The sequence below is a fragment of the Lathamus discolor genome, chromosome 6 (assembly GCF_037157495.1).
Source record: "Lathamus discolor isolate bLatDis1 chromosome 6, bLatDis1.hap1, whole genome shotgun sequence".
In the NCBI taxonomy this organism is placed as follows: Eukaryota; Metazoa; Chordata; class Aves; order Psittaciformes; family Psittacidae; genus Lathamus; species Lathamus discolor.
Window position 1 is genome coordinate 48,262,372 of NC_088889.1, and position 25,365 is coordinate 48,287,736.

General features: G+C 45.9%; 1 protein-coding gene and 1 long non-coding RNA gene across 5 annotated transcripts; one reads left to right on the top strand and one right to left on the bottom strand.

Annotated features, from left to right (window-relative positions):
• Nucleotides 1-345: 345 nt before the first annotated feature.
• BMF (Bcl2 modifying factor) lies at nucleotides 346-19,184 on the bottom strand. 4 transcript variants are annotated; one of them, XM_065686683.1, is made up of 5 exons: nucleotides 19,114-19,174; nucleotides 17,727-17,878; nucleotides 16,477-16,701; nucleotides 15,391-15,554; nucleotides 346-2,202 (listed from the first exon to the last, which is right to left on the bottom strand). In XM_065686683.1, the coding sequence occupies exons 3-5, from the start codon at nucleotides 16,685-16,687 to the stop codon at nucleotides 2,101-2,103; spliced, it is 477 nt and encodes a 158-aa protein (XP_065542755.1). In that variant the 5' UTR covers nucleotides 16,688-16,701; nucleotides 17,727-17,878; nucleotides 19,114-19,174; the 3' UTR covers nucleotides 346-2,100. The 4 variants fall into 4 exon arrangements, with proteins under 4 accessions (XP_065542755.1, XP_065542754.1, XP_065542752.1 ...); XM_065686682.1 differs by having other exon boundaries at nucleotides 15,454-15,554; nucleotides 16,477-16,797; nucleotides 17,714-17,878; XM_065686680.1 differs by having other exon boundaries at nucleotides 16,477-16,797; nucleotides 17,714-17,878.
• On the top strand, nucleotides 18,062-25,077 carry LOC136017936 (uncharacterized). Its single transcript, XR_010614151.1, has 3 exons — nucleotides 18,062-19,517; nucleotides 22,322-22,414; nucleotides 24,868-25,077. It is a non-coding gene; the product is annotated as an uncharacterized LOC136017936 (long non-coding RNA).
• Nucleotides 25,078-25,365: the final 288 nt, after the last annotated feature.

Below are 25,365 nucleotides of genomic sequence, written 5' to 3' on the forward strand. Positions count from 1 at the left end.
AAGTCCGTGTTCTCCAGTGACCGGCAGTTACTCCAAGCAGACTGTGCAAAGCAAGATATTGAAAGCCTCATCTCTGCCATCATGGATAGACGGTGGCTTTCCATACTCCTGCAGCACAGTCAGCAACAGCTATCACTTGTATCCCTCTGGGTAATTCTGTAGTGCACATGCTTAAACAACACAAACTCAAAACCAATCCCCCCTCCTAAATAAACCTCCCACCCTCCCTCTTCATAATACCCACCCCCCAAAATATTACTTGAGATTCACTTATATGAATTATTAACCACCATGGACAAACATATTACTCTAGCTCTAGCTAGAAAAATAACATAAGAGGAGGAAAAAAAAAAAAAAAAGCTTTGCTCACATAAACTCTCCTTATACTGAAAGAGAGTGTGAATACATGCAAGTGAAAAAAGAGTGGGGACCTCTTTCAGGGAGCTAAAGCACATTTTGCCACAGTAGAGCAGGATGCAAACCAAGAGAATGGGGCTGGGAGAGAGGGAGAAAGTCCAAATTTAACTGTGTTCAGCAAACTGTTACCAGACATTACAGTGCAATGATGAGATTATACAAATACCAGAGAAAGCATGAATTAGAGAAGGATAAGCAAAGAAGGGTGGAAGAGAAAGCGTATGTGCAAGTAGACTACTCTTCCCATACAGTAATGTTTAATTTTCAGAGTGGACCAAGAGCTAAATTCCTCAACACCTGAAGTCGATATCTGTAACAAGACTGAAGAGCAATTCTTTGGACAGCTCTTCCTCATACTGATATCATTTGAGGCCTACAACAAGGTGCAGTGGCAATATGGAAATGGTCTGAAGAAAATACAGTCTATATTGCCTTTCTGTTTGTGTTTTACCCTAGTTGTCACTGGGTTTATGAACTAATGATAGTTAAGGCTACAGAGAGTAGCCATCAATATTTAAGGCTACTTCCTTTTGGTAGGGTAATTTCCTGTGCTGGTCCAATAGCATCAGTCATGTGGACAAACTTCTGAGTGACGCAGACTGGGAATTGTTAGAAGATCTCCCCTGAAGTCATACTACTGCTGCTAGTCAAATATGCTTACAGTAGCCTCCAAACATTACACATTAGAGTAATGGACAGACTGCTTATACAGTGTACATGTCAGACTAGTTGCTAATTAATTTCCCTGTCAAATCCTGAAGCAAAACTGTCGGATGCCTGGGACCTAAGCCTTCCTGACCAATCATATTATAGTACAAGAAAAGAAAACCAAAACAAAATAAACACCCATTATAAAACTAATAAAAACATATACATTAGCATTGTAGAAGAATGATGCTTGTGCCATATTCCATGGTTTTTGGCTTTATGCTGGCTCACGGGCACTGTGAACACTGAACTGGAAGCAAACAGTGGCAGAAACTAACAGCCACCAGCAACCCCCACAAGGTTTAATTTTAAGACTATTCTACTGAAATGATTTTGTCTATTGATGGTAATGACAAAGAACAACTTCATGTGAGAGAACTGCAACTGGTGCCCAGTGGAAAGACTGGAGAGATCAGATTTCTTTGTGATGTTCTCTCACACAGCATGCAAGGAAATAAACAGTAACCCATGCAGAAAACAAGTAACCTGATGGGTATAAGCTACTTGAATGTTTTCATTGCTAAAAAGAACTTTCTTTGTGGAGGAATCGAGCATCTCTGCTCTGGAAGATACCTAAAGCATGCTTAGAGTCATCAGTCCCAGACATCATTTTTAACTAGCAGCCAAAATGACACTCCTGCACTCTATCACTGACTAACACACAGGGCAGAGGAAGCTCTTGGTCTAATACCTGCCTCCCTTGCACAGAGGTCACCGGTGCTGGGAACCAGCAGCAAGCTTTACCAAACACACCCACATTCTGGCTTTCCTTCGACAGTGTTGGACAAGAGCTCCCTGCCTCGCGAGGCAGGCAGCGGCAAAGAAGAGTCCGTAAAAACCCTCAAACTTGAAGACGAGTGTCAGAAATTCAGAGTCCTCACATCCGGCCGGCGGTGTGCAATGTCTCGCCCCCGAACCAGTGTTTGTTCAGTGCTCCCTGCAGACTGGATGCGGCCTGAAACAGGTGGGCGAAGCTCACCTCTGCCCAGTGTGGTTCCTGTTCACCTCCGCGTTTAAGGCCAAGTTGTGTAGGAAGAGAAAAAGCTGCCACCACACTTGATTTCTGTTCTGCTGATGCTGTAGAGGAGAACAGTTGGAGCAAGGTTATTTATATTTCTAAAATTGCAACATACCACTTCTCTTTTCCAATAACAACTCAGTTACACTTTTCAAGAGCAGACACTTTAATCCCATCAGCATAACAAGGGGGTGCAGCAAGGCATGAAGGGGGAGAGGGAAATGATAAGTTCTCCAGAAATAATTGTAGCTCTAACATTACAAAAAGAAAAGAGCAGACCCTTTATGCATTGTGCACAAGAGGATTAAACTTTTTTTTGTGCTTGTAGGATTTTGCAGAGTTTAGCCAAGTGCTGTTTTTAATCAGATTGGCTTCTGAGCCTTTCAAAAGCCCCAGCTGCATGAACAAACAACCTTTTTTTTAAAAAAAAAAGAAAAAGAAAAAAAAAAGCCCCCCTTTACCCCGAAAGTAAAAAAAAAAAAAAAAAAAGGAAAAAAATATAACTGGTGATCCATCTGTAAGTGATTTGACACCGTGAAGGTCAAAGGGTTAATCTTCAATTTAAACCACACTGCTGAGACAGCAAAACTCTGATTTCATCTAGTACAAGAAAACACATTCGCGCACACACACACTCCCCCACCCTCCCCCCACCACATTTTCCTTCCCAGCATCTCCAAGATAATACTGCCCTTTTTATAGCCACTTTTGACAGTAAGCCATAAATAATCAGCCTTGGAGCCCTTTCCTACTGACTGGAGCCAATTAAACCTTAAGCAAGAACATACTTGAAAACACACAAAAAACCAAAACCAAGAGGTTATTTCAGGTCCCATTGTCAAGGAAGAAACATGGGAGTTGAGTTTCAGGGGGACACCAGACTCTATAACGGAGCTTTGGGGCAGAGACGCTGTTCCTTCTTTTGTTATATGTAATCACCCCTGCAAAAGTGGCTCCGATTATACCCCCACCTTCCCGCAGTTTAATGGTATCTCATACAAACAGGTGGGTTTCTCTTTACATTGCCCGGCCTGGGATACTATTTCACCTCAATAACCAACCCTCTATTAGAAGTCAGTCTTTGTTTTCCCATGCAGAATTCCATATTTGCTAAGCAGGACTGATCATTTCTGGAAAACTAAACAAAACAGCCCCAATCTACCCCCTCCCCCCTGCCCCAATCCCCAGCAGACGAGGAAATAGAAGACTGGCTTCCAACAACTTTGCCTCAGTACACAGGAGTTCATAAAAAAGCACTGAAGCACATTATATGAACAAGATGTTTCAACTCAGATTAGCCCAACAGGGCAGAACAACACGGTTGCAAGGCATTCTTTATGTAATCACAAATAAGAGAGAGTTGCACCCAGAGCTGGTGTATTGGAGATGTGTCAATAGACAGCTCTTCAAAGCCCTTCCAGATAGTCATTAAATTATGTTTGTATTTCAGCCCCAGTAGATCTGCGCTAGTTGAACCACAAGTACACACAAAACAGGCACCAGAAAATGTGTGTTCAGCTTGCACCTTAGCAGTGCATCATTCTTCTTACCCTCAGGACTTAGCATTTGTCTCCTGAATTTAGAAGGGTTCACACAGATACCATTACACATTTCAACACCATTGTGCTTGGAGCATAACCCACAGACAGCGACTCTAAGAGCCTGGTATCATTTATTTTCAAGTAACCAGCCCTGGGTTCAGTCCGTAGTGACTGTCTAGGCAGACATTGCTAGGTTTACAGGTGAAAACAAGCTTTTATAAACTCTCCCTTAGGGCTGGGTTACAAAAACCTATTTTGGTCTCGAAAAAGCAAGATGCTTTTTGTTTTGTTACTCGCCTCTCAGTCTGACCAGGCTTGTCCTTCCTCATCAAACTCCAAAGATTCTTCTTATCCTCCTCCATAGAGCCACATTCCCAAATCTGCTTGAACATGCACATGGGACCACAATGTCTTGATGACATCTAGATACCAAGTTTTTATCAAGCTATTACAGATTAAGTGGACTGATCTGTTTAACTCTGTGCTAAACACAGATTTCTGGGTAGCATTAAATGAAGTGGCACGTGAGCGCAATGCCTTCTTCTGCAGTCTTCTCCTGTAAGGAACTATGATAGGAAAGCATGGAGAAACATACCATAGATGTTCTGAAGACAATCTAATTTGGCAGATTATTTTATTCTACTGGCAGCCAAGAGGGTAAAGTGTCTTATAGGGATTTAGTATGGGAAATGACTATGCCACACTGTCAGGAGGACAAACACATGTAAGACTCCCTGTATTAATGTCCCGCTTCATGTAGAAGGCAGCTTTGTGCTTCTCACACACCATAGTAAGTTTCTAAATATTCTGTCTCCTCCTTAAGCTTTACATGTCACCTCACAAGAGAAGGATTACTTGTTCTTTGCAGTGATAGGCAAAGGAGGCCACATTCCATTAAATTATTTTTGAAGGAGGGGGTCATTTTCAGGAAGGTACTAGGTTTTGGTTTTATTTTGTGACTAACAGTTTTAGAGCTCTACTTTAGGAAAAGTTACAGACCTGCAAAAGAGCCAGTGGGAAGTGGTATCACAAATCCTGAGAAAAATTCTTTTTTTTTTTTTACTTTATATTCTATTGTGTTCGTTTCACTGCCTCTTGAAGCTGTTTTTTTGGTACAGCATTTTTGTCCTTCTCCAGTTAAAAATGTTTCCCATTACTTGCCTAAGACACTCTAGGTGATTTCCATGCAAGAGCAGAATAGGAATTATTTTACCCTTGCTTCCTGGATCTCAAATCCCTTTATGAAGGACGCTGACACCATTAATTTCATGAAAAAATAGAGCACTAGGCTGAGGGCAGCTTTCCAGGTTTTATTCCTAGACCTAGGGTTTGTATTTCCATGGGTCAGTACTCAGCCAGCATTTCCTTCCATGGTGGTGTAATCCCACACACACTTTCACTGGCTTGTGTACTAAAGCAGCCTACTCACACTGTCATCTCATACTAGTGCAGAAAAGTGAACTAGAGCAGGACAGTGATCAAGGCCAGAAGTAATCCGATAAAGAAGTTGCCTTTACTATGGATCCTAACCCATATGATCCATGGCATCATGTAGTCAAGCTGAGGCTTGTGCCAGCACAACAGAAAGGTTGTAAAGAGGTTGTAAAGAAAGAGCAGTAAGCTGGACTGCTTGTTTCAGTAGCAAGGCTAGCAAACAAGGTTTATAGAGTTATGGCTTCACTTCTGGGCTGATCTGCTTTCTGTGGTAGTAATTCAGCATGGGACAAGAGCCACAGAATGGAAATGGCAGATACTCTTTGCAGTAGAGAGAGTAAACAATTTATGGAAAAAACTGTCCTAGCCTAAAAAATGTCCTTTTCACAACTTTCAGTAGCTTTTCCCTACACATGCCTCTGCCAAGACCAAAATACTCAAACATCTCAAGACTGAGGGTTTTTTGGTGTGGTATAATTTAGCTGCCAGGAAGGACAGAAAACCCAGGAGAGTGGCTCCATGAATCTGGCATCTAATTTTTTCAGATGTGATATGTTTCAAGTAAATTCCTACAGATTTCTAAGACTCATAACTATTGTAACACAGGTTTATAATTTTCCTATGCTTCACTGTGATGATTTGTCCCTCATCAAAACAATCCAACCCCAAGAGTCACTACTGCACAGAAGTATCAGGGATGAACACTTCGCCACCTCCATGCAGTGGCAACACACTGATCATTTTGACACTTCTTTCCCAGGATGGAAAAAAGCCCCTTTTGCCCTCTGTACTAACTGTAACTAAAGACTAGACTTGTGAGTACAGTAAGTCAACACAAAGCTGGAAACACATAAAACCATTTCCTATTGCAGCTGCTGCTTTTTAAAGGGGATATCCTTAAGAGACTGTCTGTCTGAGGCGTTAGCATGAATGCTTCAATGAGTCACAAGGAAAGGCCATTTTACAGGAAAAGTGTCCTCTGCAGCAATAGTACATTAGTGAAGCCTATTCTGTGAACTGCGCGGAACCAAAAGCCAGAATACTGGTAAACAAACACAAAAAGCAAAGACTTTTACTGGAAGCAAATGAAAGAGGAACATGATTGACCCAGAGTTTATTCCCTCCCCATAATTAACTCCCAATACATGTTTTATATGGTAAGCATACAGATATATATCAAACAGCACCCCAGATGTGAAAAGCCTTCTACTCCAACCAAGCCCTTGCATGGGGCGATCAAGGGAAGACCAGGACAGGCAACAGGCCTCGAAGAAAATGTTGTTACTCTGACACAGCTCCTTGAATCTTTGAACATAAATGTTTAACAGATGAATAGGATTCACTTTTCCACCCAACACATATGTGCCATTAATATCCCTCATCATGCACAGGATGTATGTGGGTCTGGTACATTCCTATCACATATACAGAAGAGTGTACCTGTCTACCCTCTTGATCTTACGGGCAGCTTCTGACTTTGCTTCATGGCTTCCAGATGGTTAAGGGTCAAATTCTGATCCCATCTTAACTAGAAGGATTAAAATATGGTCATAAATGGCACTATTAGAGCAAAAGAAGAATAATGGCGTATGTGTACACAAAAACATAATTCTTCCTTTAATGACTAATACAAGTATTTGCAATAAGTTGTGGGATTTTATTTATTCACTGAAAACAAAAATACTTGCACACCAGGAGCAGTTGCTGACTCATCCCTGAAGGCTGTTTTGGCTGCCAGGTGGCTGGAGGCATATTGTGCTACCACAAAATATGCTTTAGCTCAGAAAGACTAGAAAGTCACAGTCCCCAAGGCAACAGAGGTTACAGAAGGTGTCCCCCACTGGAGAGAGAAATGCAGGCCAATGGAAGTCAAATACAAATCTTTCCAGCTGTGATTCCTAATGACCAAAGAATAATGCATGTGTAAAAGCAGCAGGGAAAAAAAACGAGATGGTAACAGAGAAAAAACAAAAGAGGAGCTTAGCGGCACGATTCCTCGTGGTGACAGAGACAAGAAGATGAGGATCTTCCTCAGGGACCTGCATCTATCTGGCTTGCAAACCCCATGGCTCTCATATGTGGGACTAAACTTGTGGTGGAAAGAGGCGTCATCTCAAGTACTGCTTCCTTTCTCAAAGCCTCCATCAGGCTTTGCGAAGTAAGATAAGTGATGTATGTTTATGGAGAGAGTATACATAGGAGCAGGCACAGCAGGAGGGATGCGGGCGCAGCAGATCCCCATAACCGCTTTATGGGCTGCCCAGCCCAAGCAAGGGGGGACAACACTGACGTGGGCCAAGGCAGTGATCCCAGCGGCAAGCAGCAATGTTCGCTGCCCCAAACCTGCTGCACACACAGCTGTGCAGGTGAGCTCGTTCTCAACTTTCTCGTGGCTCAAAAACAAACACGCAGCCACTTGCTCCTTCCTCTCCAGAGCGGGCAGGAAGGGGAAGCAGACAGACGCCATGGCAACAGCCAGCTGACGGCAACCTGGGAAGGGCAACCACGGGCCACAACGTTCCCAGGCCCCCAGCCTTCCCCTCCTGCACCCCTGGGGGGCACACCGCCTTGTTTTCCATACATACAGTAAATAAGGGTCTTGCATTTCCATACAGCCACACCTGATGCCACTGTCTACCTGAGCCATGGGGTCTCGGGAGGATTCACCCCCGTGATGAGGGGGATGAGGGTGCAGAAGAGATGCCCAGACCTGGCCTCTGTGCCCAGAAGACACCCACCCTTGCCCACACCCACAGCTGCAAGCAGCAAGTGCAGGCAGGTCTGTTCAGTGAGACCCCAAGTGTGAACTAACAGAGCTGCTTCACACCTCACTCTGTTGAGTCCACCGTGGGGTGGACTGATCTTTACGTCGCATCCATTTCCTCACCAGCAGCAGAAGGGAAGCGCTCCCCAAACTGCTCAGTGCGCGGGAGACACCCCCTGGTGATTAAAGCTTACCTCGGTGTGTGTGCGTGTGTGTGTGTGTTAAAATAACACTTTTAACAGCTTTTACAGGAAAATACGCTCGCGGAGGGCTGGGGTGCACAGGGCTGTCCGGCTGCGAGAGGAGCCCGCGGGCGGGCGGGCAGGTGCAGCGCTGGAGCCTGCGGGCACAGCAGCCTCTCGTCAGCAGTTCTGGTGACTCACAGGCTAAATTTAGAGAGCGATATAAACACAGCAGCAGCCGCAGCGCAAACACTGCCCGGCACAGCCGCTCTCACGCACGGCCTCGGCTCCTCGTCGCCCGTCAGGACAGGCCCCGTCGGGGGCTCTGCTCGGCGGGTGGCTGCAGTGCCCCATCGCCAGCGCCCCGTCAGGCGTCACATCAGGAAAAGCCAAACGGGGGTTAACAGAAGTTGCCTCACCACTTTTATTTTTAGATCGCTATTCTTTCTGCTGTGTTACAGTCTTCAGAAAGATTGCTTTGCCATTGGCAAGGGTAGCTACCAAGGAGAAACAACAACAAAAAAAAACCAGAGACTATAAAAGGCTAGTGGGACATTCCTCCTCAATGGCTTGAAACAAAGGACTCTGCAGTGGGGCACTTGCTTTCCTGCCTTTCCACCATAAAATTTAATTGAGTAAAATACAAACATGCACACTCCTCACCATAAATAATCAGTCCAAACATCTCATCATCCCCCTCAGAGATGGCAGTATCTTAATAAGATCAACCAACCTAAGCGGAGGACTGGAGGCAGAACAACTGGGTTCCAATCAGCGATCCCTGCATGATCTCAGACAAGTTATAACCTGCATTTCCTAGTCTCCCACACTAAAAAAGAAGTGGGATATTACCGCAATTATTTCTTAATTGAAAAATAATTTCTCAGCTGTCACACTGCTACAAGGAGAAAGCACATTATTACTGTCACAACCAGCATGGTGCTGCAAGAGCCAAGGCCATGCAAAAGCCTGTAAGACTACTGGGGTTGTACAGAAGCAGCAGCACTGAATGCTGTTTAAATCACACAGCAATACTGCAGGTGATCTTGAAATACTGCAAAACAATTTGCATGTGCTACTCAAAGAATTATTTTGTCCTTTTTAATGTGTGCAATCTTGGTATTTTGAGGTTGTGCCCCACTGCCTTAAGACACTGCAGTCCTGTGTCCAGCAGGGTGAAGGATGCACAGAGTGCTATTGCACAGAGCTTGCACTGATCTTCTGCCACCCAGCTCCCTTATCCTCTGCCCACTTCCTCTACCAGAGCTAGGCAGGAAGCTTTGCTTTTTAACATCATCTCCTATTTTCAGCAGGAACTAAACCATAATATATCTAAATCTTTTGTCAGCTGAAAGCGTAGAGAAGAAGGATAGATTAGGCTGATGCAAAAGTTTTGTGGTTTTTTTAGTAAACCGATACACAATGCTTGTATGTGACTGTTGCATCAACAGTTTGTATAGCCCAGCTTCCAACAGCAGCCTTGTGTGGCTGCAGGAGGAAAGGCAGAGGGCAAGTACATGCAATAGCTCCCCCTAATACTCTTTCAGCAGCTAACTAGTTTGAGTTTAGGACTTCCCGAGTCAGATCGGGTTTCTGTTTATTTAATGTCTCCTTCAGTGGCCATAAACTTGTCCCGATTCCCTTTGAACCTAGATAAAACTCTGGGATGCACAATATGCCTTGACAAAGCATACAGATAGCTCCACAAAGCTATGTATTGCATTAAAAACTACCTCAGTTTCTTTGAGCTGGCTCCTACTAGCTTAACTTGATTTTGCCTAGTTCTTGTACTGAAATTAGTCCATCCATCTCCTTCATGTCACTTTTTATTTCTGTTTAATATTGCTACCCTCTTGCTTTGTGTCTTTTTTAGGCTTAGCAGTCCTAGCCCACTTTTTCATTTTTCGTATGGAAGTTTCATCATCCTCTTGCCTTTCTCTGAACCTTTTCCAGTTTTGCTGCATCATTTTTGGAAGAAGGAAACCAGAACTGTATGTAACATTCAAGATAAGGGAGAAATATGATTTAAACAGGAGAATAACTATGTTCTTGTTCTCAGTGTCTTAACATACCAAATAATTTCAATTCAGATCAGATGTGAAAGGGTCTAACAAGTTTCTGTTAACCTAAATGTCAAGTAATCTGCTCCACAGGCAGCAAGACTTCATAACAGGTGGCAGACAAGGGCCAACAGGTTGCTGCATCATTTATATGCACAGGGGAAGGTGTACTTTCAAGCCCAAGCTTCACTGTCATTGGTCAAAATGAAAAAAAACCCAACCAAAACAACAAAAAACAACAAACTAACAACATTATTAAGCAAAAAAAACCACAAACAACCCCAAACCAATCTGTCTCCATGTCTCCACTGACTGTGAGAATTCCTCTTCCCTCTATGGCACACTCCTTTCTCCAAGCCTAGGATCCCAATTCCATGTCCCTGCAAGAACTTTGCTTTACAGTTCAATCTTCCCAACCTCATACACAACTTAACCCCTGCCCTCCAAACTGGGCTTGCTCATATCAGCAGTTCTCTATCTGGTATTCTCCCTCACCATGTTCCTGCATCCTCAGCTGGAAATTCAAGTCCTGCACTGATGGGCAACCCATAGACAGCAGAACTGAAGAGGTGACCCACTACTTTCCACAGCCGCAGCAGCATGGACCAGCAAGCATTAGCTAGCAGCAGAGAAGATCCTGAAACATACTGAGCTACTCGGGAAACAAATGAAAGCACTTACCACAAGTCTCAAAGAGACTGCAGGTACAAGTAAAGTATGGAGCTGCTGGTGCTACAGGCTCAACTGCAGGACAGTTTGAGAGCATTACATTATTAGGAAGCTTTTCTGAACACTTTTCCTAAAATGTAAAGTCATCATAAAGGACAGTTTCCTGCAAACAATTCCAGTTTAAAAAAGTTTAAAATTCCCTGAGGGTCCTCAATAAATGATGGAGAAAAGCCTGATGGCGTTTGGGATAAATGATAGACACAGTCTCTCACACCACTAGGTTTCTGACAAGAGACATGGGCTCCCCGTTGCATAAGCAGAAGTGTCTCAGAGGAGGCCCCGATAACTCTCATGAGAGACAGAGGGGAAAAAGTATGCAAAACGTAACAAGTTTCACTTTCAAAGGAAAACAACATTTCCTCCTGGACATTTTCAGTGTCATTAACTTGGGGCAAACAGGTACATGACTTACTGATCACAGCCTGTGTGGATGTGGGCCATTCATCTCCACAGACTGCTTGAGCTCATAGCAGTGACAGCAGGAGAGTTACTTGCTGAATTAAATGGGGAATTTGGAGAAACAAAGTTTTCTAGAGCTAGATCCACGGAGGATTTTTGAGCATGGTCAGCATAACTAAATCAACTGCAGGATTCCTGATGTGTTGGAAAGGGGCTTTGTTGTTGTTTGTAATGCACTTATTTACTCAAGCAAGCTCAGCTCTGATTCAGCATCTGGTTCTCATTGAGGCTCAGCTTTTTTTAAACCAAGCTTTCCAGATGGGTTGACTGAAGCACAAAGAGGTCAAGAGACTTGTCTGAGGTCATACAGCAAGTCAGTGGCTCTGCTTGGACCAGAGCCCAGAACTGTTCAAGGCTACCACTCCTTGGCTCTTAAAGAGACAATTTTATCCCCTGTGAAGTGATCTTATCACCACGAAGAAGAGATGTGATAAAAGCAGTCCCCTCAAAACTGCAGCCTGCTTAGAAAGAGTTATTTTATTTGGAAAAAGCTGTAGCATTCCAGTGTCTCAAAGGAGCAAGTCAAATTGAAGGGGTGTGATTCTGATATAGTGTCATCCACCCCACTCTTGTATAACCTCGTGCTCCTATGGGGCGGCTTTACGCTGCTGCTGCCGTCCCTGGTTGTCTGCTCACATCCCATCTAGCAGCATATTGTGCTGCAAAAAACACTATCAATTCAGCACAGGTTGAAGCCCCTTGTCAAGGTGAGGAAACTCAAGCGTACTTGGACCTGAAGCACAGCCCAGGCACTTGTTGCCACAGCCAGTGTGGCACAGGCAGCACATCCCAGCCAACTGCCCAGCAGATCCCTAAACTCAGCTCTGTTCTTCATAATCTCAGAATGCACTCTTTCAGCTCAGCCACAGGCAAGCAGTTCACAAATCCCACAACAAAGGCACACTTGCTCCAAACCAAGAAGGAGCAGACAGGTACTAGGTTCTCCTGCAGAAAGCATGACTTGGCTGTACCTTCGTTTTCCAGGGCAGGGTGAGAAAAGCAGAACAGAGGGAACACTGGGAGAAGCTGCACAGCTTCAGACACCTAAGAGGTACTAAAGAGCTGAAGAAGACATAAATGGGTCTTGCATGTCATTTAGCAGAGCCCTTTGCAAACTGGATCAACCTGTAGTGGGCTCTGCTACTTAGGAACACAGAGTGTTGCTCAAGTCTTTCCTATCACAAATTCAGCATCTTAAGATGAAAAAGCCAGGTTTTAAACTACTGTGTTCTGTTTAATATATTAATGGGAAATGAAACCCTGAAAATGATGTACAAGCCAAAAGTAAGCATAGGTGCTGCCAACTCTCTTATTCTTACGAGATGCATACCCAGAAATCTTTTGCATAGCCAAGAACCGCAGCATAATACCATGTAGCTTCAGGATCCCAGGGAAGAGATAACAGTGACTCTCCAGGGTTCCCAGTGTGGGCTGGGGTTACACTGTGCGTGCGGCTGAGTCCAGTGACAACTCAGTGACGTCAACCCCAGCAGCTATTGCCTGCTCAGTTCCTCTCTGCCAGGGATGTACATTAACCAGCAGTCTTTGTGTCAACACAGACATGCTGCTGTGGCAGCAGAACAGGAGCCATACCTGAACTGCCTCAGAGTCTCACAGACCTCAAGAGCCATGAGAGGGCAACTCTTGGGCTAGCTGGATGCATTACTCCAATGCTGAAAGCTTTTCCTAACTCCCACTGAAAGGGCACACTCGTTTTCTTTCCACACGTTCACAGATAAGATGTTTTTTAGGCTCCAAAAAGAGGCACAGCTTGTTGAAAACCAGGCTTGCTCTCTCTCAGGACCTCACAAGACCACATTGGTGTGACTAACTTTGTGGTATTCTAAATCTGATTCAAGACACCACTCTGGAAAGTTGGTTTTGACCAAATGTTTGAGATGAGCTGGAATGGGGCATCCAAATCGGAGATTAGTTTCACAGCAAGATAAATGACCGCCCAGTTTTCCATGTCCCAGAGACTGCCCCTTTCAAACCACAACACATTGTGAACCGGTTCACATGTCTCCAGGGGCAGGCTGCTTGCTTCTGCAGCAGCAGGCTGGGAAGAGTCACTGCACACAGGACAGAGGGGCTCCTGCACAGATCTGTGCCAAAAGCCAAAGGAAATCCTCCATGCGGGGCTGGGAGGGAAGGCATTGGGCACGACAACAAAACACTGCACGGGTAATAGCGCCTCGGACACTACTATGTGGCTCAGTACTCAGTTTTCCTGACAAACAAGAAAGAATCACTTCACAGATCCAAATGCCAAGGCCTATCCCAGGGTGAGGCTGTGGAGAACCACTGGCTGAACTGCTCTGTCCTGGGGTTAAGTTTTCGGGTTGGGGTTGGGTTTTTTTTCTGTTTTGTTTTCAAGTTTAAATGGCTCAGCGGCTCCCCCCCTTTACAACTTGTTGCTCTTCCAGTTCAAACAAAGGCAGCAGAACTCCTCCCATGCTGGCCGGCGGCGGACGCTTTTGTTTACTACGCGGCCGCACGCCTGGCTGGCCTGCAGCAAGCTGGGCCGGGGCCCGGGGCCTGGCTGCGGCCCTCGGCCTGCCCCCGCCGCGGGCAGCAAGCCCCAGGCCACCGGGCAGCGAGGAGACCGGCCCCGGCGGCTTCAGCAGGGCCGGGCTGGGTGGGTATTGCTGGATGGGTCTCCACGGCACAGAGATCAGATAGGTACACTCCCCCGAGGTGACAGCTCACGTTACAACCAGTTCCACCACTTCACGCCAAGGGCTCCTCACCGAGATGGTTAACCTGCCCTGTCCTGCGAGAACCTGGCGAGGGAGAGGGGGTCTGCAGCTGTCTCTGGTGAAAAGGTAGCACTGGGGAAAACCCCACGCAGCCAGCCACACAGCGTATGTTAACAGATCTCGTGGTAGCTTGTTATTGCTGCAATTTGGTAAACGACATTCATGGCTCCATCTGCGTTTCCACAGGCTAACCTTCCTGTTACAGCTGCTTTAATCCTCCTGCTATTCGGAGACGAAGAGTTCCAGAAGTCCCTCCTCTCGCTGATGACACAGCGAGGATCAAACCTTTGCACAGCCACAAGCCATGTTTTCTGACCAGGACAGAGATCCTCACTTACCTTGAGGAGAATTGCAACAGATCCCACAGTTAATGGAGCGCCAGCTCACTTAGGGTGAGATAAGCTTTCTGTCCCTCTCTAAAGTCATCAAGTGTCAGCTTCTTCATACGTAAATAGATACACATTCTCCTTGTTGGCCTAGCATTGTAGTGGCAAAGTTCTGCCTACTGCCAAACCTCTGCCACTCTGACAAACTGCATGAGCTGGGATTTCCACCTCAACTCATAAGAGGAAGGAGGTCAAGGCAGAAAGCATCAAGGGGTTTAGGGATGCTGGTTTTGCTTTGTTTCTTTGAAGAGCAGGGTTTCCTTTTTTTTTTTTTTTTTTTCCCTAAGAAAATAAATCAAGATTCTGGAGTGTGGTTTTCAGACCTGATGGCACATGACAGCTGTCTCTTATTGTGAAGAAGTTAGTCACAAGCCTGAGGCAATAGCTAGGACAGTCTGACAGAGGAGCTGCTAGCAAGTCTACCATGATCTAAATATACTCCAAGAGAACTACCCCTAGACGACAAGGAGTGTCAAAAAAGACTCCAGGCTTGTTGTCATCTTCAAGATGAGGTACTGATGTAAGTCACAGATGGCCAATTGGGCCACAGAAGAGAGGATGCTGGTGGTGAGGACAGTGGAGAAGAAGATTAAAAGCCGTAATAAGAAGCAAGGGGGAGATCCATGGCTAAAGCCTCAGTGACCCTGTTGCAGATGAACTGGAAGAGCTGGAATAGCAGCAGCTAATGCAGGACAGCTATCTTCCCAGGCAGTAAATACAATCCCACACATTCTCTTCCCTCCACCTGCTATCTTTAAGAAGAGCCAGCAATCTAGCATAAGCAAAATCCAACAGGATACTGCTGCCATTCCATCACTGCTGTCAGTCTGCTGCCTTAGACAACAGCCTTGCTTAGCTGGTGCCTGGAGCCAGTCTTCTAGAGCGGTGCTCCTGGGTAGCTACCCCCCACCTACCCCTGCAGAGACACCCTACCCTCTGTATGTGGAGCCGGTGAAACTGGTCAGCAATGCACTGCAACTTCCGTGCAATCTGCACCTCAGCACGCGCTTCCCGATGACCTTCCTGAGGCTCCTCTTGGAGGTGCGGATCCAATGCAAAGTCAGCTGGAGGGATGTGTAAACGGTAACCAGCATTCCCTACAAAACAGACGTCAGAAGAGTCATTCTTCCAGCTCAAAGAATAGCCTTTCTACTCAGCACACTTCACAGAGGGAAGAGCTGCACATAATCCTAAACTTTTGAGTAGCACTGAAGTCCAATTCCTGAAGCCCAATGACTGCGTACCGTAAGCATGCAGTAAAGATTTGTATTGATTAAGCAGAGCATTGTGTTGGTTCCCATAATCAAATGACTGGCAGGCTCTTACACTTGGTTCCATTTGCTTGTTTATAGTTCAGCCAAGTGACAATTATGACAATTGACAATTTTGACAATTTTTTTTATGACAATTCTGCAGTTTTACAAGCTCTCTGCCACAAGTTGTCTCCCATTAAAGGTTGCTGTATCTTTTCTGCCAGACTTTTCTCAGTTCTCTGGCATTTAGTGAGACTGATTTGAATTAAAGTGGTGTGGTATCCCATCAGTTGCTAGCAAAATACTGGATGGATGTGCTACTTGTTCAACAACTCCAATAAAGAGCCTAAAAGCTGTCCTGCTAAGTGTAAATTTTTGTATTTCATTCTCTCCAGTGAAAACTTCTGAGTCTTCCTATGTGGATGAGACCACTAGAAGTTAAAAAATGTAGGCAAATTGTAGGATACGAGGTATGGTGAGCACTTAAACATCTAGCAGTAACATAAAACATGACAGAATAAAGCCAAAAAGAACAAGAGTGGGAATATCGAAGACAGCGGAAGCAATGAGCAAGTGCCTGGTTCCTGCAGTGGACAAGCGAGGGTAAGAAAATACAAGTTATCATCTTTCCTGAGGGAGTAGGACCAAAGCAAAATCATTTCAGTCCTTAATAAAATGCCCTAATGAAAGAAACTTTGCTTGATTGGGGAAGTTCTAGAGGGACAGTTTCCTTGCTGCAAAGCTGGTGACACTGGAGTGCTCTTACCATAGAAGAGTCTCCGGGGCTCTTCAGTGACTCCACAAGGCAACATAACATCCTGACTGGAAGAGGACGGGCTGAGTGTTTGAGTTGCCTTGTCCTGCTGCTCAGGATGCCTGATACCGGGACCACAGCAGTGTGTGAGGGGGAATAGTTGAAACCTCCCCAGAAGACAGCTGTAGGACTGGTTCTGTGTGAAAATGCCAGTTGCAGTCATCTCACCAGGCTGACCTGCAAGTCCAAAGTCATCAGAGTGAAACACGTCATCGTCCAGCCCATCCAGGCTAGAATAATCCTCTTCCAGGTAGCTGGGGCGATCCATTGCTCCTGCAATAAAGGGACATTTGAAGAAACAGCTGAGACACAAGAATGTTGTCAGTGATAGAATGCCTTCTGCTCCTACAACAAACCACAGTTCTTTTTTTCTTGCCTGCCTGGCTCTCTCCCTCCCAGTGCTGCCCATTTGCATGGGCAGGAGAGGCAAGTGGTGAAGGTCAGGACTTTGAGTTGAGTGCCCGCCCAGAGAGACAAAGTTCACACGTGTCTGAGAGTCCACCCACAGCTCCAACCCAACAACTGGTCACAAGGAGGGAGGCAACCCCCAACCTCAGCACATAGAAACTCAAAAAACATTGTCTTAAAAAGTAAACCCAACCCTTCAAATTGCCCCATAGCCGTATAGCTTCTTTGGGTCTGCTTTGCTTCCATATTTGAACTTTATAGTATGTCCCATTCACTTTTTTTCCCCATATATCACTTACTGATGAAGAAAGGCTCTTGTAATCACAAGACTGCAAGGCCAGATTTTTAAGAAACCTCAGTGGCTGCAAAACTCGAGAGCTGGCAAAGCCATTTCTGTGAAGCTTTCCACAACTTCTCACTAAAAGGGCCAACTTTCAACTTCTCATTTCTTCCCTTAGCTCAACTTAAGACATGTCCCAAACCTGGAAATGCAGTCACTTCATTCCCCCTCTTACCCTCAAGCTTACATGCACTGTCAGTGCATTAGTTCACCTTACTTCTAATGAAAAAGCATTGCTGGTGTCAGTGTTTAAAGCAGGACTTCTTAGTCCTGTAGTTGCCACAGCAAACACTCCTGAGCTCTGCTGCAGCACAAAGCTGGACAAAGATGGCTGAGGAGAAAAAAAAGGTAAGTCCTAAATCACTGTTTCAGAGCTCTTTGCAAACATATGCCGATTAGAAGCAGATTTACCAAAAATGCTTCAAGTCCCTTTACTGTTACCTGTGCATCTAACCCAATTGGAAGACAGACTCCTAAGAGATCCATCTCCAGGATTTCCACCCAGTTCCAAACAAGGCAGTGAAATTCAACTCTTCTTGTCTCTTCCTTTGCTCTGGTTTGCGAAGCATTTAACAGAATGGAAGACTAGCAAGAGGAATTTCAGGCCTAAAGGAGACATTAATAATAATTTCATAAGGCTGTGTTCAGTGCTCCCCTTGGTGCTCCCATTTCCCCCCAGGTGAGCAGCACTTACACCACCAGCTCGCTAGAGGAGACAAAGGGGCTGAGCAGTGCAAGAACGATGTGTGCAGGGTGTAACTCCTGTAACTGCACTGTGGTTATGCACAAGTTGTGACATCTCAGCGGTTCACTCAGCTCAGCCACAACCCCCAAAGAGGGGTTTGCAGAGCAGAACAGGTACCAGCCCACAGCTGGCCTGGCTCTCCCGGGTGACAGTAGGACTGTCTTGGCGCAGCACTCATAAGATACTCATCCATAGCTTAAAGTAGCACACCGAAAGGAATTACAGGCCTTTAGGCACAGCAGCGATGAGCTCCTGCCAGCTCTGCTGCTGGACCGCGGTCACCTGAGAGAGAGGCAGGGCGAGAACGTGTTTTGTCTTTTCAGCAAGCCTTGCCAGGGCTCATCCGGGAGAGCCCCGCTGGGACACGGGCAAGGAAGTGCGACAAGGACACCGAGCTACCCGGGGCAGCCCGAACCCCATCAGAGGAGGGGTTAGAGAGCAACAGGTTTTGCCCGACCCCCCTCAACACGGTCCGATTCTCCGCGCCGCTGCTCAGGATCCGCCGCGCACAGGGCAGCTCGGGCCCGGCCGCACCGACACGGGAGCCCGCCGCCGGGCCGCCAGCCGGGGCTGCGCGGAGCCCAGCCGCTGACAGGCTAGTGCCGGGAGCCGGGGGGAGGGCTCAGCGCGCACGTGCGTGCCAGCTTCCCAAAACAAAGCTGGCCGGCCGCGCTCCGGCACCGCCAACTGCTCTTAACTCTTCCCCTCCCGGGACCCAGCCCCACGGATTCACTCCCAACAGACGGGGTTAAACGGGGCTCCTCCGGGCAGCGCAGTGGAACGGGACACCCGCGCCCGGCGGGACGGCTGGCGCTGGCACCGGTGATTATTCACTGCCTGCACCAGCGAATCGCTGCCTTCTCGGTGTCCACCGGGCTCATTACCAGCCCGCCCGCAGCCCACTGATGCCCGCTCCCCGGGACGCTGCGGGACCCCCTACAGAATCTGCTTTGCACCTCCCGCCCGGGCCGGGACTACCCCGGGGGCAATCGCCTTCCCTGTCACGATCGCGCCCGGCCTCGGTGTCACCGCTGACCGGAGACCTGCCCCCTGAGGGGCAGGCCCCGAGTGGCGAAGGAGCGTCCCGGACACTCACCGAGAAGCGGGACAGGCGTCCCGGCAGCCGCCGCCGCCACCGCGCCTCCCACCGCCGAACTGCCGCCGCCGCCGCCGGGCGCGCCGCGAACAGCTGACGGCGGCCACGCCCCCAACGAGCCGCGCCCCGCCTCCGCCCGCCAGCCAATGGGCGCTGAGGGGCGGGCACGCCGCGGGGGGCAGCCGAGGCAGCGCGGGAGGCTCGCCCCGGCCCTGCCCGGCTGGGGGGAGCGGTGAGCGGGGGCCAGGCCCCGCCGTGTGTCACCCCAGCGGCGAGCACCCCGCTGCGGGAGCGTTCTCCTCATCGGTGCCGGGAGCCGAAGGAGGCGGAGGAGAAGGCCCAGCCTGCGGCCCGGAGACAGTGCTGCGTAACGGGGAGAGCAGCCTTGCTCCATCCTGCTCCAGGTGGGAGCAGAGGGACAGGAAACGTCTGTCAGTTTTCGGGGGTCCCAGTGCCAGGATAGGGCAGATCCTGATTCTCCAGCCACATCGATCATCAGCCAAGCGCTGAGCTACCGGCACAGCTGGGCTGGGTTTAGAACTGGTGGGAGTTCGACTTCAGCGAGTAATTTTTCAGCAGAACTCATATTTATTGGCTTTTTAAATGACTTTAAAAGTCAAAGGGAACTTTCTAAGTTTGAAAATCGAGGTATGAGGGATTAAGGAATGCTTTGCAGCATACCGTGTTCCTTCCTGTGCATGAGTAATGCACAGGACAGGACTAAAGAACTAGGTTAATAAGTGTAAATTCTCAATAGCGCTTTCTGTGATGCCCCAACACTAAGAAGAGTAAGAACCTGTCCTTGACAAAAAAAAAATCCAAAAAAACCCAAAATAATAACAAAAAAACCACCCCCAAAACAAAACCCCAAGGCTCACACTCTGAACAACAGCTCAATGCCATTTACACTTACTCTGTCACTGATTTATCAGCTCCCCCCTGAAGCCAACAGCATAATACCACTGAGTTCTGAGAGGCCAGTCCAGCTCCTCAGCCCAGCACCCTGGCAGGCTGCTCTTAAAACCAATGTAACAAGATCACTTGGAAGGGAGATTTTAAAATCCAGCTGGCAGCTAAGTAATGTTAATTGCTGTCAAGTCTGCCACACAGTTATTGAGGTTTGTAACTTTAACTCGGGAGGGGTTAGATTGGAAACCGATTTACTAGGAAGGTGAGGCAAATTACTTCAGGTTCCTGAGATGGCATTCTCCTGACCAGGCTTTGTGAGCCTCTCCAGTGAGTGCTTCAGAGTCGCTGTGATTTTGGGTGAGGTATTTACAGTTGCCATTAATAGATTAACAAGATAATAACATACATCCTCTCCGAACCCATTTCTTTTTGTTTCTTGTCCAAGGGTTCATTTTTACTCCTTTATTTGCCAGAAGGTTTGAGCCTTTGCTTTATTATGAGACGATCAGCTCATGTTTGAGTTGTACTTCACCAAGTGGAAAGAAAAGGGACTAACTTCTTTCATTTTCAGTAAGGGCCGGGATCCTAAATTAATTAAGCCTCATTGTCCACTTCTGATAGTTGAGGGAGTTGCGAGTAGGAGGGGAGAAGAATGCTATTAAAAGAAAAAAAAAAAAAAAGAATAAGGCAACAAAAGGCATTCCATATCTCCAAGATGCTCACATTTTATGACACTGCTGGTCAGGCCCTGGCAGAATGCCAGCTGCTGGAGGGATACTTCTAATTTGAGCGTGCATCACTATAAATAAAAAATGAATGTTCTATGGGTCCAACCACTTATGTCTTCCAGACTGAGTAATAACTGCCTGCTGGTTAGGCTCATTAACAGTAAAAACACTACCTGATCGGCTTTGTTTTCATCTCACTGAGCTGCAGTTGGGGCCACACTTTATATCCCCAGAGGCTGCGTTTTGGGAACTCCTACTGTGTAGAAAATGTATGGAAACTGAAATCTATGTATATAATCAGGCTGGATGGTAAGAGAGCTCAGGAAGGATATTTGTGCCTTTCAGTGATTAAAAAAAAAGATATGGCAGCATTTCTAAGAGAGGGGACTCAGAGGGATTCCTTGAGGAAATTAGACATTGTTAAGAAATGGCTCCGAGTAAATAGACCGAAACCAAGACAGAGACAGCAAGTCTGAAATGGAAAATTGTGAACCGGGGGCAAGTTATACCACCAACCTCACCGCACTCTGCCAAGAGAGTTTCTACAATAGCATGGAGACAAGCTTCTTACCTGGGAGCGGGAGCCCCAGGGACAGACACTGCCTGAGTTTTGCTCATTAGTGTACATGGTGGCATTTTGATTCAAGAGATTGATCTTAAATCGCATGCAGGAGTGTCCCTGTGACATCCGTGGAGGGAAATACTGTGCCATCCTCTAACCCTTCTGTCAGCCTGCTCTATTACTCAAAAGACTAGTGAACAAAATTGCTTCTTTTATTTAGTTAGCTCCCTCCCATATCCCTTATGTGTCTTCAGCACTATTTCATCTTATTTTACTGACAAAATGCTATTGTCAGCATTGCGCTGTAATTGCAGAGTACATTGTGATCTTAGGCATGAGTCTTGCAAGTGGCTCTGCCTGGGTGGGCTCTGAAACCCACACAGGGCCAACTTGACTTTGGCAGGGGTAGTCTTGTTTCATGAGCTCAGTTTTCATTTTTATTTTTCTATTTTTCTAGCTCTCGCGGTTCGAATAGGAAAATTAAGGGTAGCCTCATGGATCATAAAGCAAAGGATGAACAAGAAAAGCTTTCGGGGTTGATTCTGTTTATTTTGTTGTCTTAAGAACATTTGGTCAATGGGATGATTTTTCAGGGGCTCAATCTGAGTGCTGAGAAGTGGAAAACACTGTCTTCTGCCCTGACACATATCAACAAACTTAATTGTCTTCTGCCACGTTTTGCGTTGTGTGAGGCAGAAAAAGCCCAGCTTGAATTTCAGGGTTTGACCATCCTTGTGCATTCCTCGTGTGAGCCAACCTCTTTGAGGAGGCTGGCCTCTGTCCTGATGGAAGAGCTCATTAGGTTCAGCACCCAGTGCTGGTAAGGGAGAGTGTTGCACATTTTGAAAGGTGTAGTTGAGAGCAGGATCACTTGCTGGTTATAAGTAATAGTGAGAAGATGCTGCTGTCAGGGTTTGCTTCTGAAAGGAGCAGATTTTAAGGCATCTTGCCAGGGCTTTTCATTTTCACTTTTCTGAAACCAAAACTGAAACACTCTTCTTCTCCCCAGATAGTGCATTGCCTGGAAAATGCTTCATACGCTCTCATGGTGTTGCACTTGACTCTTACCACAAATGCTGAAGGCAGGAGTTTGCATTTTCAGGTGTGCACATCTCTGTATATCACTAAATATGCCCTTGTATGCTGAAATCATCCTGATTTTTTCCTCCCTGCCTTTTCTTCCTTTCTTCCTTCTTTTCCTCCTTTCCTCCTTTCTTCCTTTTCTCCTTTCTTCTTTTCTTCATTTCCCTCTTTCTTTCTGTCTCTCTCCTCCTTCCACTCTTCCTTTCTCTCTCTCTCCCTTACTGTACACCCTTTCCCCTCATTCTCTTTTTCTCTCTTTCCCTTTCTTTCACAAAGCATGCTAATGATTTAGGGGAAAGTTCCCATGAAGATTTCTCTTCCTTTTGTTAAAAAAAGAGACAACCCCCCCACATTTGTTTGCATCTCTGTTTCTTCCATTGCCCATCTTTTCCTCCTGAGTCTCTCCTTTCCTGTATTTTCTTCTGCTTTGTCCCATCTCTCTCATATGAGTTTGCTTCTTCCTCTTTCATCTTCCCCTCTTGTACTCCTGCAGCATAAACTTCCTCATGTGTTTGTTACTTGGATCTCATAAGGGGGCTGTGCTACATGCTAAAGTAAAATCTGTATATAATTTTTACAAAGCTGCAGCCTCATTCTGAAAAGGCCTGATCCATTTCTTGCCAAAGGCAATCTGACTTCAGGCAGATAAGATTCGACTCTAAAATACCAAGAACTTTTTTGAAGATTATTAGTAATGGATAGTGAAGATACCCAAGAGTCACCAGATATACTCAGCACCGGGCAGAGTTGGGTCTTTCCGTCTATACTGCTGCAGGAAAAGTTTTAGTGCTGTTAAATGTCACAGCTGGTTGATGTATAACCTTGGGGCTCGACACCACACTCTTCACTGCCTGCAAAGGCTCCCTGCCTTGATGAGTCTGTTTGATTCTGGAGCTCTGTTATCACAGAACCACAGAACAGCTGAGGCTGGAAGGGACCTCCAGAGGTCATCCTGTCCAACCCCTCTGCCCAAGCAGGGCCACCTACTTCAGCTGGTTGCTCAGGACCATGTCCAGACAGCTTTTTCATTATTCTCAGTGCTACTCACAGGACATAAAATAGAGAAGCCCTTGCTGAACTGGGTCATAACAAAGCACACTGCAAGTGGTCCTAGTAGAACGCAGATGTATTACTGTTCCCATCTTAGTGAAGAGGAATGTCACATTTGTGTGTCATGCATTTTGGCAAATAACTGCCAAAGACTGCACATTGGACTACACGGACCTTTGGCTAGAACCAGCAGAGAGTATTGCATTTATTTTGGTAAATGGTCAGCATTCCTTCTAGAGGTTTGACCTCAAAAATATTCAGGTTTGGATAGAAAATGGTGCAAGAAATAGAGCTCAGCTATCCTGAATGTGAAGATAAAGCAGAGAAACTTGACCCTTAACACTGAGTGTTTTATGTTTTCAGTTGCAGTGCAGGACTGTTCAGGGTGTTCAGCACAGTGGAGCATTAAGTCCTAGATGCAATAAAATTTAAACTGAAGCTAGAAAGTAAAAGTGGGCATAACACCAAAATTGCTTAATTCTGCCAATAGTTAAAAGGAACAGCCAGTGCTAGAAGCTGCTGAGTGCTTCACATTGTTATCTATTTATTAAAAATATATAAAAAGAAAGGTGAATATTAAAACCCAGAATAATATAAAAAAAACCCCTTATTCTTTTTCTTCCAATTCCAGGTTTTCCTATCAGTTTCATAAAGGGCTTACAGGATGTTGAATATTCAGTCAGCTCAGAATACTTTTGAGCAGAATGTCTGGCTGGGGACACCTTCGTTTGTAAATTCAGGCTCTCTATTTTCATATGTAAATCTTTATCTTCTGTTTTACTACCCACAGAATATTCTTAAAGTATTTTTTGATTGTTGTCTTTAATGAACTCTCCTTGTGTTAGGTTTTTTATAAAGCACAAAGACTGCTACAAACACATTAAAAAAAATCCACTTTTTGTAAAAAAATGTCCTTTTTCTTCCTTGACTTTTTGTTTTCACTGTATTCATTGCAAATGCAGTATTTTTTAATGTTTATGTATGAGGACTAACATAAAACTGAGGACCTTATTCTTCTCCCAGTGAATCCAGTGGCAAATCATCTCCAAATTCCAGTAAAACTAGAATGGATAGGCTTTTACCGTTTGGCTATGAAAAAAACAAAACTTTCTGACAAATCTCAAAACCTGAAAACAAGTCTGAAAGCAATTTGGCAGAACAGGATGCCTTATGATTTTCCTGAAGGAATGTTTGTAACTAATGATTCACCAGCTCATCGCAGTGTCTCTAATGCTCATGAAAACCTGTTCCCCACACCAGCCTGGGAGCTGCACCAGGCAGTTTTGGGAAGAGGGCTTTCTTTGGGTTTGAGTTGTGAAAGTGCAGCTCAGCGCTCCAGGTAGGCAGCACCTAAGAGGAAATGCAACATTTTCTGTGTGATATGTAACAAGCATCATAGCTCACCTCTTCTCCTCTTTGCAGGCAGATGCAGCTGTCCTGGTACCAAGATCACAGGGAATCTTTGTCTGGAAAGGGTCCCTCGGTTTGCCTCCTTTCTAATTCTCCCCTTTTAAAAGCTGGTGTTTCCAATAACTGAGTTGAAAGGCTGAGACAGATTTTCATTTTTAATAACTGAGCTTCAGGTTCCCTGGGGAAAAAATGTCCTCCACTGGAGACAAGAAGGTCTTGTGTCGCCCAAATTCTTTACTTATTAAAGAGATAGATGAGATCCTGTTACAAAACTACAGTAAAGTCTTTCCTAAAATCTGGAGAGGTGTTTGATGTTTCTTTCTCACAATATCTGGCTCATTTTTATGGCCCCCTCATGAAAATCCCACAGGTCACCCACTGCCAGGACTGACAGAGCTGCAGAGGGCAGGGAAATCTGGAGGTGATACCGACATTTCAGCTCTGCCAGAGGCACAATGCTTCAGTGGAAGCCACTCACTTGGCTTATGCTTCAGGTTTTACAGGTGTATG